The following is a 13,738-nucleotide window of genomic DNA, read 5'->3' on the forward strand; positions in this document are numbered from 1 at the left end:
TCCTCCAAAGAACCTCTGCAGTGGGTATCCATATCCCCATCTTACAGATGGAGAGACTGAAGCGCAAAGAAGGGAACTGACTTGCCCAGGGCACACATAATAGCAGCTCCTGGGATTCCAGATCAGTTCCCCAGGACTCCAGAGCCCTCTGCCCTCGCTGGCAGTGGGACCACAGACCGTGGGAGCCAGACCGGAAGACTGAGGCCGGGAAAGGGGACGGCACACAGTGGCAGGGGTGGGCGTGGGGGGGCAGTTGCTGAGTTGCTGAGACGAGCCTCCCAAGCAGCTGCCTCTTGCCCAGGGCCCTGAGCTACAGCAGGACTGGCCAAGCCAGAGGGAGGGCAGCAGCACCAGCCCTTTGCCCCAGGGCCAGAGGGAAGGCTGGAGGACCAGAGGGGCAGGAGGAGGCGTCTTGGCTGATTGGCACTTTCTGCCCCACACCACCCCACCCCCACCCCCACCCCCCCGCGTCTCCCTTGGGGCCCTGGTGACCTTTCCCCCAGATCCCAGGGTCCAGGGCCTCCCCGGCGGCGGGGAGGTGTGGGGGACGTAGGCAGCTGGGATTGGTCCAGAGCCGGTGGGGGCGTGTCCCAGGCTCCCAGGAAGGAGCAGAGCAGGTGGACTCCTGAGATAGAGCAGGGCCGCCTGGCAGGAGCCGGCTTCTCTGACCCGGACTTCTGCCCTCCAGACATGGCCCCAGGCTCCCTCGATCCCCAGCCCTGTGGTCCTGTGGGGGTGAAGACAGCCTAAGCACCGCCACCCCAGGGCCCGTGCCCATGCCCCTGACACGGGCACAGCCGGCCCCTGGCCCGGAGGCCATGGAGACGGTGGCTCCAGCCGTGGACCTGGTGCTGGGCGCCTCGGCCTGTTGCCTGGCCTGTGTCTTCACCAACCCCTTGGAGGTGGTGAAGACGCGGCTGCAGCTGCAGGGGGAGCTGCAGGCCCGGGGCACCTATCCTCGGCACTACCGGGGCTTTGTGGCCTCTGTCGTCGCTGTGGCCCGTGCGGATGGGCTGTGCGGCCTGCAGAAGGGGCTGGCTGCCGGCCTCCTGTACCAGGGCCTCATGAACGGCGTCCGCTTCTACTGTTACAGCCTGGCATGCCAGGCCGGGCTCGCCCAGCAGCCGGGTGGCACCGTGGTCGCGGGCGCGGTGGCAGGGGCACTGGGAGCCTTCGTGGGGAGCCCTGCTTACCTGGTGAGTGCCTTGTCTCCATCTGCTCCCACCCTGTGACCCAGCTCCCATGGGGGCTCTGCAGCCTCCTGGGCTGGCCTCCGTGGAGCAGATGGGGTGGGGCTGCTCCGTGGAGCAGATGGGGTGGGGCTGCTCCCCGGGACGTCCCTGCCCAGGTCTGGAATCTGCCCCTTGGTCCAGGGCACCAGGGCCTCGCCCTGAACCTTGCTCCCCTGGGGCCCCCGCCCCACTGGTCCTGAGCCGGGGGAGGGGGCAGAGGGTGGCAGGAGGTGTGCTGGCTCAGACCCACGTGGTCACTTGTCTTCCTGCGTGCCCTGTGCAAGTTAAGCATAAAGCTTCCAACGAGAGAGGGCCCCACATCCTAGCCTGGATGCTACAGTCATCATCTCTCTTGGTCCCCAGAGCAGTCTTCCCAGGGTGAGCAGGCAGGCCAAGAGAAGGTTAAGTAACTTGTCCCAGGTCACACCCAGATGCAGACCCAAGCCGACGCCAGAGCCTCACCCCCAACCCTATTCCACACCCCCCCACAAAGCTGCAGGTGTGGGCTCAGGGAGGTGTGGGTGTCAGGGCCCGGGGAGGGGTGCCCTCAACACGCACAGCTTGTCCAGGCTCTTCTAAGGTTCCGTCCCCAGGCCCTGTGTCACCTCTGCTCTCACAGGTCAAAACGCAGCTGCAGGCCCAGACGGTGGCCGCGATGGCTGTGGGACACCAGCACCCTCACCAGGTGGGGACCGTCACTCCCCGGAGCTTCCCTGGCTGGGTGGGCTGGATGGGCCCCTGGGCGGGCAGGGGCCGCCCGGTGACCCTGTGCCCTCTCCCTTCAGAACGTCCTGGATGCCTTGGGGACCATCTGGCGGCAGCGGGGCCTGGCGGGGCTGTGGCAGGGTGTGGGTGGGGCCGTGCCCCGGGTCATGGTCGGCTCGGCTGCTCAGCTGGCCACCTTCGCCTCCGCCAAGGCCTGGGTGCAGGAGCAACAGGTGAGGAGCTCCCACCCACACCCAGGAGCACAAGGGCCTCTGGCCTCCTTTCTCCCTCTCTGTCCGGGCCCTTATCGTGCCTCCACATCTCCAGCTGGACCCCACGCAGGGAAGCCCAGGGGCTGGTGACAGGCCCCTTAAGAAAGCCGAAGGCCCTGACTCTGCCCTCAGGGCCGTGATTCTGGCCCTCGGGTCCAGCAAGAGTGGAGAGTCAGCAGTGAACCCTCCAGCTGCAAAGGAGCTCAGGGCAGTGGGCGGTGGGGGTGGGGGAGTGGCCGGAGGGGCCTCATCTGGCCCCCTTTCCCTAGCTCTTGCAGCCCCCGGGCGCTGAGAGGATGGGGTGGGCACCACGTGGTGGGGTGGAGGGCACTACAGGGCTCAGCAGCCATACGTCCCCACAGTGGCTCCCAGAGGACAGCTGGCTGGTGGCCCTGGCCGGGGGCATGATTAGCAGCGTAGCTGTGGTCACAGTCATGACCCCCTTCGACGTGGTCAGCACGCGGCTGTACAATCAGCCTGTGGACGGAGCGGGCAGGGTGAGCAGGGGACAGAGTCGGGGAGGGCGTGGGAGCTGGACAGCATCCCCCAACACACACACACACATACACACAGAGCCAGAGACACGGAGAAGTGTGACATACACGCACACACATTAATTCGGCTTGTTTGCTGAACACCTATGTCCCAAGCATGTACTAAGCATTTTCACACCTGGATTCTATTCTGTCCTCACAACAACTTTCATTCTCCTGATGAGGAGACTGAGGCTCAGAGAGATCAAGTGACTTGCCTGAGGTCACACAGCCGGTAGGTGGAGGAGCCTGAACTGGAATTGAGTCCTGACCCCGCAGCCTCACAGACGCACAGGGGCCATCACGTACACTGGTGCAAGGTGTGCCCAACACAAAGGTGCCCTCCACGGGCTGAGTTAGCGGTGAAATCCACCTGCATGCCACTAACCAAGCTGAGCCCCTGGCCTGGGGCTGTGGCTGCCTGGAGGAAGAGGCCCCTTTTTAACTTTCACAGCCCGAAGGGTTACTGTTATATGATTTGCCGAGCTTGGGGGAGTGCCCTTTCTGATGTGCCACAGAAGCCCTTACACACAGACACACCCCGTTGTGCCAGCCAGGGCCCCACGACGCCTGTAGTGATGTCTGCCCTGTGTCTGTCCCCAGGGCCGGCTGTATGGCGGCCTCGCCGACTGCCTGGTGAAGATCTGGCGTCAGGAGGGCCCCCTGGCGCTCTACAAGGGTCTGGGCCCCACCTACCTGCGCCTGGGTCCCCACACCATCCTCAGCATGCTCTTCTGGGATGAGCTCCGGAAACTGGCCGGGCGGGCCCAGCACCAGGGCAGCTAGGCGGCGTCCTTCAGCCTGACACAGCCGGGCCCTTGGCAGGAAGCGACGGCCCGCTCCAGCTGGGAATGGCCGTCCCGGAGCCCGCCCAGGCCCAGGCCCTGCAACAGGTTCGGGGAGGGTGTAGACAGCTGTGGTCAACCCAGCCCCGCCGTGGCCCACCCAGGGCCAACGGATCCGCCTTGAATCACCACCCACTCTGTTCTCCAGAAAGCTTCTCTTCCCTCTCTGCCCTGGGTAACCTTATCTCATTGTTCTAATAACCGCTCCAGGGCGTGAACATCACTGTGAGCTGGGCCGCTTACGTGCACCAGCTCGCTTAGTCCTCACACAGTACGAGATAGTAAAATGCTGTTACTGATTCGGAAGCGGAGGCTCAGAAAGGTGAAGTGCTTTGACCAAAGCCACACAGCTTTGAAGGGGCAGAGAACCCAGCTTTGCCCAGCCCAGACCTGTGCCCTTGGCAAGAGCCAGGACCATGGGTGCTGGGGTGCCCCTGAGGGATCACTGTACATGTGGGGACGCCCTGGGGAGCATCGTGAGGCCGTAATGTCATCGTCTGTGTTAGACTGGCAGGGCCGACGTCATAGAGGACCTCAGACTAGGCGGCTTAAACAACACAACGTTATTTTTTCGTAATTCTGGAGGCCATATGTCTGATCAAGGTGTCGGCAGGGTTGGTTTCCTCTGAGGCCTCTCTTCTTGGCTTGTAGGTGGCCGTCTTCTCCGTGTCCCCACATGGTCTTCCCTCTGTGTGTCTGTGTCCTAGTCCCTTCTTATAAGGACACCAGTCATATTGGATTAGGATCCACCCTTAATGACCTCATGTTAACTTACTCATCATTACTTCCTTGGAGAATTGCTTTCTTTAGGACCCTGCCTCCAAAGAATCGCATTCTGAGGTTAGAACTTCAATATATGAATCTGGGGAGGGGAAGGGGACACAATTCAGCGCATCAACTGAGGGCTTTTACTGAGGGTCTCCTAGGTGTCCAGCACTGTGGACATTTGCACAGATTCTCACGACAGTCCTGAAAGGTAGCGCTTGATGGTGCCCATTGTTCAGGTGAGCAGACTCAGGTCCCGGGAAAGGAAGTGACTTGCCCAAGGTAGTAGAGCTGGGCGTCCTCATCCCAGGCTCTTTCCCCACGCTGCAGCCGCCCTCCCACCATGGGCGTGTTCCTAAGCCCTGCACCGACCTTTGTTCTAGGGAAGTGGATGCTGAGTCCCTGAAGGGGCAGGACTGGCCGAGAGGTCAAGCAGCCTGAACTACCTTCCCTGCCACACCCCATGTCTGCAAAGAGCTGCTCCCCAGGGGCAGCCCTACTGCACACTCCAAACCAATAAAGTTTTCTATTTTGTCTACTTCAACGACTCCCCTCTGCTGGCAGCCTCAGTCTCCCGACCCCTGAACCCACACCCGTGGCGCTCTCTCCTCGGTCTGAGAAAGGAGGATCCAAAAGAACGGGGGCGAGCCAGCCCCGCCCCTCAGGCCAAGTGAGGCCTGCCACCTAGTGGACACGGGGAGGATCGTCAAGGCGGGCTGCCCTACGGCGCAGGAGGGGAGGGCCCAGAGCTGGATCCCAGCACCGGGCTGTGGCGGGAGAGATGCCCCCCTCCAGACCTTGGGCTGAGAGGGAAGAGCCTGACCTCAGGCTGTGGGGAGATCGAAGCCCCCCTTCCAGACCTTGGGCTGAGGGGGGGACCGAGACCGGAGGCTGGGGGAGGGCAGAAGAGGCGAGGCCTGGGGCTTCAGGAAGGGATGGGTGGCAAGGCCCAGGGGTGGGTTGGTCTCTGTCCTGAGAAAAGCAGGACAGAACCAGCCCACCCAGAGATGCCCCCCACCACATGCTGCCCAAATGGGGAGTCCCTGGGCAGCGGTGTTAACCCAGCAGCCCAAAGGTTTAAGGCCCTGGCTCTCCTCCCCTCCCCTCCCCTCCCCTCCCTTCCCCTCGCCTGGGCTTTTGACCCCTCCCAGCCCCTCCCCTCGCCTCCACCACCTTTGCCCGGTGGTGGTGACGTTGCGGTCTCGCTGGCGCAGACCAGGCCGGAGGCTGGGGCTGGATCCTGGCGGCCATGCTCTCCCTGCTGTCCCTCCCCTCCTGGCTCCCCAGCCTCCCCTCCCTTGAGTGGGGCTCCAGCCTCCTCGACGCCCTCCTGCAAGGTGAGCGCCTCCCCCATCCCCCTCAGCCCCGCCCCCTCCGGGACACCAGCCCAGCGCAAGACGTACGCCACCCACGTGCGTCTCCCACCGCCCCCTCCTCTAACCCTACCAAGCTACCTACCCTCCCTACTAACCCCGTCAGGCCTCGTCGGGGCCTGCGGAGTCTCCGTCCTGAACAACCTCCTGAAGGTCTACTTCTTCGTGGGCTGTACCAAGTGAGTGCCCGCCTCCCCGGCCCCCTCCCAGCCCCCTGGAGCCCACACTGCATGCGACTCCGGCCTCCTCCGAGGGGAGGACTGGGAGGAAGAGATCACCCGTCCCTAACCCCCAGGGTGTGGCTGGGGGCACCGGGACCCCCTCCAGGGACGAGGCTGGTGGTTCTGCCCCTCTGCCCGCACCCCCTCTGCCTCCACAGTGACCCGGAGCGGCGGCTTGAAAAGGAGCGGCTGCGGGCCCAGTGGGCCTCGCTGGAGACCGTGCACCTGGCAGGGCTGGCCCTGATCCTGACCATCGTGGGGGTCCGGGTGGCCGCCCTCGTGGTGCTCGAGTTCTCCCTCCGGGCTGTCTCCATGCTGCTTTCCCTGGACAAGGTAAGACCACAGGCAGGTGGTGGGTGAGGACGGCCCGGCCCTGGGCCCTAGTTTTCACCCCCAAGTACAGGAAACTGGGCCCAGTTGTCACCGCCAAAGCCGAGTCTCCACTCAGAGTGGACACCACCCCAGTCCAAGAAGATAACACAGCAGCTCCCAGATGTCGAAAGCTTCCCATGAGCCAGGCCCTGTGCTAGATGCTTTGAGTGCATCATCTCATCCTCAGAACCACAGGGGGTAAAAGTCTGCTGTGATCCCGATCTCACACATGGGAAACTAAGGCCCAGAGCTGTTACGTGGCTTATCCGTGGCCAACAACCAGCAAGAAGTAGAGTCGGGCTTTGAACCCAGGTCTCGAAGGCTTTGAGCCACCACCCTTCAGCAGGCAGATAGGTCCCAAGTAATCATCATGATTGAAATTAAGCTGAAAGAAATGATCCCAGTAGGGCTTGACCTGAAGGCAATATTCCCTCTTTGGGAACAGCCCCTGAGGTTCCTTCGGGCCCCGGCCTCCCACAGAGTGGACCATCTGTACCTTGACACCCTCTGGGTCCCCGCGCGGTGAGGAGTGGCCTGAGCCCTCACAATCGTGGCCCCTCTCTGCCACCTCCCCCGCCCAGGGCGCCCGGGGCACCGAGAGGCTGCAGCTGTACCTACTGTGCCAGTACTCACTGGGCTGTGGGCTGACCTGCAGCCTGAGCTTCCTGCAGGAGGGCGCCCCGCAGCACACGCTGAACCTGCTGCTGGGCCTGGGGCTGGCCGCGCTGCTCAGCTCGGGCACCCGGCGCCTCCGCCGCCACGTCTGCCAGCTCTACGAGCTGCACAGCAGCCAGCGCTACTGTGGGGTCTGCCTGGGCCTGCTGGCCGGCGCTCGCGGCCTCCCCCGGCTGCTGGGCCGCGCCCTGGCCGTGACCTTTGCAGTGGGCAACCTGGCAGCCGTGGCCCTCCTCAACCGGGACTTCCTGACCACCTCGGAGGCTGTGCGTTTCTGGATGCCGCTCACCATCTGCTACACCCTGCTGCTCATCTACATGCAGGGTGAGGGTCACGGGCGGCAGTTCCTTCACTCGGCACTCACATCCCACCGTCTGACCCAGGCCCAGCGCTGTGCTAGGCCCTGGGGAGGCCGACGGCACTCAGACCCTGCCCCTGCCACCCCAGAGCACCCAGCCTGCTAGCAGGGGCCACGCAGTGGGGCAGCTCAGATAAGGGTGCAGCGTGCAGGGGGAGCCTGGAGACACAGTACTTGAATTGGGCCTTGAAGGATAAGCAGGAGCCCCTGGGAGAGTTGAGGGAGCAAAGGAGATCCTGGCAGAGGGAACCATAAATGCCAAAGCCCAGAAGTGAGACAAGGCGTGAAAAAGGTTGGAGTGTTGTCACGGAGGCAAGTGGTTCAGATGAGGCTGGCTGGGTTCACAGGGGCCTGATGGAGAGCTGTCATCATCCAGGCAAGGCAGTCTGATGAGAAGCCATTGCAGGGTTTTAAGCAGGGGAAAGTGGCCTGATCAGATCTGGGCTCTAGGAGGAGCCACCTGGCTGCAGGGTAGTGATGGGGTGGAAGAGTCAGGACAAGGAAGGGCAGTCAGGCGGGCAGAGCAGCAGGTGCAAAGGCCCTGAGGTGCGAATGAACCTAGCATGCTTGGTGAAAACTTGGATCGCTGGGGCTAGAGAGCAAGGGGGACCAAGTCAGAGATGAGATGAGGTCGGAGAGGGGACTCCGGTCACATGGGGCAGGACCTCACAAGGTGAGGAGTTTGGAGTTTACTCCAAATGCAGTGGGAAATCCTGGGAGGATTATAAGCAGAGGAATGATTTCATCTCGTTAGTGTGTTGAGAAGGCTACCGGCTGCTGAGTACACACTGAGTTGTAGGGTCAAGATCAGAAGACGGGAGCCCAATGAGAAGCCTGCTGTGAGAGATGAAGGGGGCTGGGACCCAGATCTACTTGGCAGAAAGAGCTCATAGGGCTTACTGATGGATCGCACGAGGGAGTGCAGGAAAGAGGAGTCAGGACAACTCCTGTCCTGACTGCAGGGGGAGGCTGTGGGTGGGCAGTGAGGCCTGGGAGGAAGAAGCGCCCCTGTAGTTGCTCGGAGTGGGGGTGGGTGAGGAGGAAGGGAGCGGGGCTGCCTGGGGAGGGGAAGGCACGCGCTGAGGAAAGCGGGAGGGGGAGCTGGGGGATCCGGGCAACCGACTCAGCTGGACCTCAGGGCAGGCAGACAGGCAGACGGTGACGGTGACGGGGACCGTGTCTCTGTAGAGGAGCAGCAGCGGCATCCCGGCCTGCAGAGCCAGGTCCAGACGGTGCTGGTACGCATGTGCGGCCTCTTGCTGCTGCTGCTGACCGTGGGCCGCTGGCTGGACCTCCTGGGCATCCTCATCTCCCTGCTGGGCGAGTTCTGGTGTCTGCTGGGCACCCGCACCCTGTTTGATCTTTGCCAGATACAGGTGGGCACCCCCTCCCTGAACGTGCCCCAGACACTGAAGCCCCGCTCCAGACAGCCCTGGGAGCCTCGACAAGTTTTCAGAAGAGCCGGGGTGACCTTTCTTGGGGTGGGGGTCGGAGGCAGCTGGAATCCCCTCTCCCACCTGGGGTTAACTTTTGACCCCTCGGTAGCCAGGGTCACTAGGAGCGGGGCGGGCGCCCCCCACCCTATCCAGTGCCCCAGAGGCCCCTGAACTGGAGGAAGGCCCTGAAAATCGGAAGGCTGAGGCCCCCCTGCGGGATGGGGGAATTGAGTGGCGCCCTCCATCCTTTCTTCCCTGCCTGCCCTCAGGATTTTCCACCCCAGAGGCCTTCCGCGTCAGCTCCAAGCCAGCCCCAGCCCTCAGCACCTGCCCAGCCGCAGGGGACGGCCCCCTCCTGAGTTACCTCGGCAGGGACTTGGAGTCTCTCAGAGCCGCCCGGACTCACCTGGAAGCAGAATGGCAGGGCTGCCCCCCACCTGGAGCACTGGGGACCCCCCGGGAGGGAGGGGAGGATTTGGGGCTGGGCCCCTCAGAGGGTGGGGACACATGGAGGCTGCTGGGTTAACCCTCTTTTTCTCAGGGTGGGCAATGGATACAGCCCCTCAGCCCTGCCTTCCCGGAGCGTTGGGGGGTGGGGAGAGACTGTATCCTCAGAATGGCTTCCCCCTTTACCAACCTCCCTTGCCCTTTCCACAAACAATAAAGGTGATTCTCTCAGATTTGTCTCAGAATCATGAACACACAGAGAGGTGAAGGGGCTTTTCTAAAGCCACAAAGCTCTCCGACTGAGGCAGGCTCCTGGGATATGGGCCAGCTGGGTCCCTGGGGTTCAGGAATTTAACATTGAGGTGGCTGAGGAGGTGATGGGGATGCAGTGGCGTGGATGGGCACATGGTCTAGGACTCACCTGCTTCTTGGGTGGATGATGCCCGCATCCTGTCCCATCCAAGGCTAAGAAACAACTGGAGGGAGTACGATGCTTAGGCCTCTGTCGGTGCCCTTGGTCCCCAGCCTCTGACCCTGACACGAGGATCCTTCCCGTCTCAGCCCTGTTCAGCCTTGTATCCCCTGCAGGGCCCAGCTCATGAAGGCCACAGAGTATATGGAAAAAGGTTGGGTACCAGCTCCTCTGCTTACCTGCTGTGTGGCCTTGGGTAGGCCACTGCCCCTCTCTGAGCCTGTCAGAAGAACAACTACCATGTGTTGGGCACTGCGCTGAGCATTTTTATTATCTCATTTCATTTTAACATCAGCCCCAAGAGGCAGGTACTCTTATCCCTTTTTAGATTCAGAAACCGAGGTTCAGAGAGACTAAGTAACTTGCTCAAGGACACACAGCTAGTTGGTGGCAAGGCAGGATTTGAATCAGGCAGCCTGACCCGCAGAGTTCAAGTGCTGTGCATGTTCCCTGCTACCCACTTCTTGTTGAAGAATTGGGGCCAGGGAAACTAACAGAGGTGAGCATAAAAAATACGGCAGGTCCATTCCTGGTAGGTTCTGGAATGTTGTTCCCACCACCTTTTGTCCAGGTTAGCCTGAGGCTCTACCCACACCCATGTTCTCCTGGCCCAGGCACCCAGCCCACAAGGCAGTTTGTGTCCATGGGGATTGAGGACCCCAACTCAGGGGCCCTTTCCCAGGAGGGACCCAACAGAGCAAAGGAGACTCCCAGCCAGGGGGCTTCCAAAGGGGTTGTGAGGGTCAGGTTGTCTGGGAGAGGCAGGGGAGGCACCAGGGAGGAGGTGGGACCTGGAGAAGGTTCTTCGAGGATTCCGGGCTCTAATGGGTCCCACTTCTCAGCAAAGCCCACCGTGGTCACCCAAAGTCTACTGCTTTGGAACAGACAGAGTCTGGCCTAGGATTCCACTCCCCACCCTGGGTGCACCTGAGATACGGGGACAGGCTGGTCCCAAGGCCGGACAGGGCGGTTTCAGCTCATGGCCACCAACAGACAGTTCGAGCCCAACTTCTGATCCCCTGCTCTCCATCCCACCCCCAGGAGGGGCCTTTCAGCCCCAGAGTAGCTGAGGTGGGGGAAGTGCCTGTGGATGTCCCTCCCCCAATACAGAACCCAGCCCACCTCTGCCTGGGAGTGTGCTTGGTTCCCTCTGGGCAGGAAACTTGCCCCAGTCTGGGAGGAAATGGCTCAGTTAGGTGAGCACAGGGCCAGCCCCTTGCCAGAGCCAGACTGGACGCCGGGTTCCAACTCGGGCCTGATGTTTTTGCTGGAAGGTTCCCTAGCCTCCCAGCCCCCCATACAGCCCGGGGCCCAGTGGGGACAGGGCTGGGAGGAGATTGGACTTGGCAGTCCTTTCCTTTTTATGGGCACAGGGACTGTTTTCCAAACAAAAATTGGGCCACGTGGGCTGGAATAGTATTCTTTTCTTATCTGTTAAATTATTTTTGTGAAAAATCTGACAAGGGTATAAAAATTCGATCACTCTAGTGAGCCCTACCAAACAAAGAGAACTAGGCCTGAAGTCCAGAGGGCAGAAGAAATCGAAAAGGTATGGTCTGCAACAGGGGCATGAAGCTGAACTTGTTCTGCCACAGACCATGAGATCCCAAATCCTGGGCCCGAAACAGCATCCTTCTGAAGAGGCGGGAAACCCGAGCCCCAGTCCCTGCTAAGAGGGAATGGTACCTCTGGAGCACCTGGGATTGTGGTGAGCCTTCCTCCTCCCTCCTGAGCCCCCCCACCTGTGGGTTTTCTGAGCTATGGCATTGTCCCTCTTGATGTCCTGCATTCCTTCCCCTATTACTGAACATCTGCAGGGGGCGAGGCTCTGGGCCAAATACTGAGGATGAGCAAGATGCACAAGTAGCAACTGGTGCTGGGAAAAAAAAAAAAAAAAAAAGTTGGGTATGGGGATAGAGTGACAAGGGTGAAGGAGGGTGTATTTGTTATCTACAGCTATGTAGCAAATGACCCTGAAACAGCAGCGTGAAACAACAGACACTTATTGTCTCACTTTTTCTGGGGGTTGGGAATCTAGGTGCAGCTTGGCTGGGTCTTCTGGCTCAGAGTCTCACAGGCCACAGTCAAGGTGTCACCCAAGGCTATGGTGTCATCTTAAGGCTCGACTGGAGCAGGATCCACTTCCAGTCTCACTCACATTGCTGTTGGCAGGATTCAGTTTCTCATGGGCTAGGGGACCGAGGGGCTCAGTTCCTCTCTGGCTATTGGCCAGGGTCTCCCTCAGTTCCTTGCCACGTGGGCCTCTCCACAGGGCAGCCCACAACATGGCAGCCAGCTTCCTGACTGTGGAAGTCACTGTCACCATAGAAGTCACCATCTTTGTAACCCTGTGTTAAAAGCGACATCCCACTCTTCTGCTGTATTCTGTTGGTTAGAAGCAAGTCGCTGGGTCTAGCCCACCCTTTAGAGAAAGGGATTACACAAGGGCATGGCAGAGGGTGGGGGTCCTCAGGGGGCCGTTCTAGAAGCTGCTTTCCACAGAAGGCTTCTTTGAGGAGACCTGAATGGACTGCAGGAGCAGGCCAAGCGGAAAGCTGAGGGAAGAACACCCCAGGCTGAGAGAACAGCACAGGTAAAGGCCCTGAGGTGGGAACAAGCTGGGAGAATCCAGGAACAGCAGGAAATTTAGCATGGCTGGAGCATCACAGAGAGGATGGAGTGGCAGGAATGAGGTCACAGAGGTGGGCAGGGACCAGATCGCTCAGGGCCACAGCCAGCATTAGGAATTTATTCCCCTTTGATGAGCAGCCGGTGGAGGGTTTGCACATGGAGGTGACATAATCTGACTTTTACGTTTTTAAAGGATTCCTCTCCTTGCTGTTTTTAGGATAGACAGTGTAGAAACAGTAAACCAGTTTGAAAGCATTTGAAACAACCCAGATGAGAGCACGGGGGCTTGGACCAGGGTGGTGGCCGTGGAGGTGGCCAGGGTAGTTGGATTCTGAACATGTTTTGAAAGATTGATAAGATTTCCTGGTCAATTAGATGTGGGCTTGAGAGGAAGAGAGGAATCCTGGGAACTCTTTGATTTGGGGCCTGAGCAACTGGGTGAATGAGATGAGGGTCTCCAGGGACAGAGCAGGGTTACCTCAAGCAGGTGTGGTCAGCATCAGTGGAGGGTCCAGGTGTTGTGAGGTGTGTGATGTGGTCTGGAGTTCAGAGAGACCTCGCTGAGAAAGAGCTGCAGAAACCAGTCCTGAAGGTTGAGGGGGAGTTCCCAGGACATAGGGTGGTGGTGAAGCCCAGGCAGGTCTCAAGGCTCCTGAGTGGCCTGAGGGATGGAGGAGGGGTCGGGTCAGTGTGGCTGGAGCCGAGGAGGCAACGGGCACAGTGACGGGAGATCCTGCCACAGAAGTGGGCTGGGGCCGGATCGCCAGGACAGGGGAGGGGTTTCGCATTTTCCCCAAGAGCATTGGGAGCCACAGAAGGGGTGTCGGGGCCTGTGATGACCACATGCTGCTTTAGCGAGATGGCCTGGCCGGCTTGGAGAATGGATTGTAAGGAGTAAGAGCAGGGCGAATCCAATTTTAAGGGTCTCCTTTAGGGACTTCCCTGGCGGTCCAATGGTTAGGGCTCCGCACTTCCAAGGCAGGGGGCGCAGGTTTGATCACTGGTCGGGGAACTAAGATCCCACATGCCGCATGGTGCGGCCAAAAAAAAAAAAGAAAGGGTTCCCTTTAGAAAAAAGAATACAAAATTCATATGAAAGTGAACATTGATTGAGAATGAGAAAGAAAAGCAGGACGAGCTGCTGGAACCCTGGAGATTTGGGTCTTTCTTCTGACACCTCTGTGGGCAGTTTGCCAGGAACACTTAAAGAGAAATGTTTCCTGAGGGTAACCTAGCTGCCCCTCCCTCCTAGAACACTTCATAACTTCCAGAGACCCCAGTCCTCACAGGGGCCGTGCAAGTGAGAGGCCTGAGCATTTAAGTTTCATTAACTTCACAGTAAGCCCACCTCTGCGGAAGAGAGAAGTGGGGAGGCCGGCGAGGGGCCCTGGCAGGGTCTAG

At 60.2% G+C, this 13,738-nt stretch overlaps 2 protein-coding genes across 5 annotated transcripts; both read left to right on the top strand.

Moving 5' to 3' along the window:
- The first annotated feature begins 590 nt into the window (after positions 1-590).
- SLC25A34 (solute carrier family 25 member 34) lies at positions 591-4,890 on the top strand. 3 transcript variants are annotated; one of them, XM_059914097.1, is made up of 5 exons: positions 593-1,196; positions 1,852-1,917; positions 2,018-2,170; positions 2,572-2,706; positions 3,346-4,890. In XM_059914097.1, exons 1-5 carry the CDS (start codon positions 777-779, stop codon positions 3,526-3,528), a joined length of 957 nt encoding a protein of 318 aa, XP_059770080.1. In that variant the 5' UTR covers positions 593-776; the 3' UTR covers positions 3,529-4,890. The 3 variants fall into 3 exon arrangements, with proteins under 3 accessions (XP_059770090.1, XP_059770099.1, XP_059770080.1); XM_059914107.1 differs by lacking the exon at positions 2,572-2,706 and having other exon boundaries at positions 591-1,196; XM_059914116.1 differs by lacking the exon at positions 2,018-2,170 and having other exon boundaries at positions 592-1,196.
- Positions 4,891-4,992: 102 nt separating this feature from the next.
- Positions 4,993-9,465, top strand: TMEM82 (transmembrane protein 82). 2 transcript variants are annotated; one of them, XM_059914086.1, is made up of 6 exons: positions 5,506-5,689; positions 5,832-5,904; positions 6,105-6,279; positions 6,900-7,317; positions 8,540-8,727; positions 9,057-9,465. In XM_059914086.1, exons 1-6 carry the CDS (start codon positions 5,602-5,604, stop codon positions 9,144-9,146), a joined length of 1,032 nt encoding a protein of 343 aa, XP_059770069.1. In that variant the 5' UTR covers positions 5,506-5,601; the 3' UTR covers positions 9,147-9,465. The 2 variants fall into 2 exon arrangements, with proteins under 2 accessions (XP_059770061.1, XP_059770069.1); XM_059914078.1 differs by having other exon boundaries at positions 4,993-5,904.
- Positions 9,466-13,738: the final 4,273 nt, after the last annotated feature.

This window comes from Balaenoptera ricei, chromosome 1 (genome assembly GCF_028023285.1).
Source record: "Balaenoptera ricei isolate mBalRic1 chromosome 1, mBalRic1.hap2, whole genome shotgun sequence".
Lineage (NCBI taxonomy): Eukaryota > Metazoa > Chordata > Mammalia > Artiodactyla > Balaenopteridae > Balaenoptera > Balaenoptera ricei.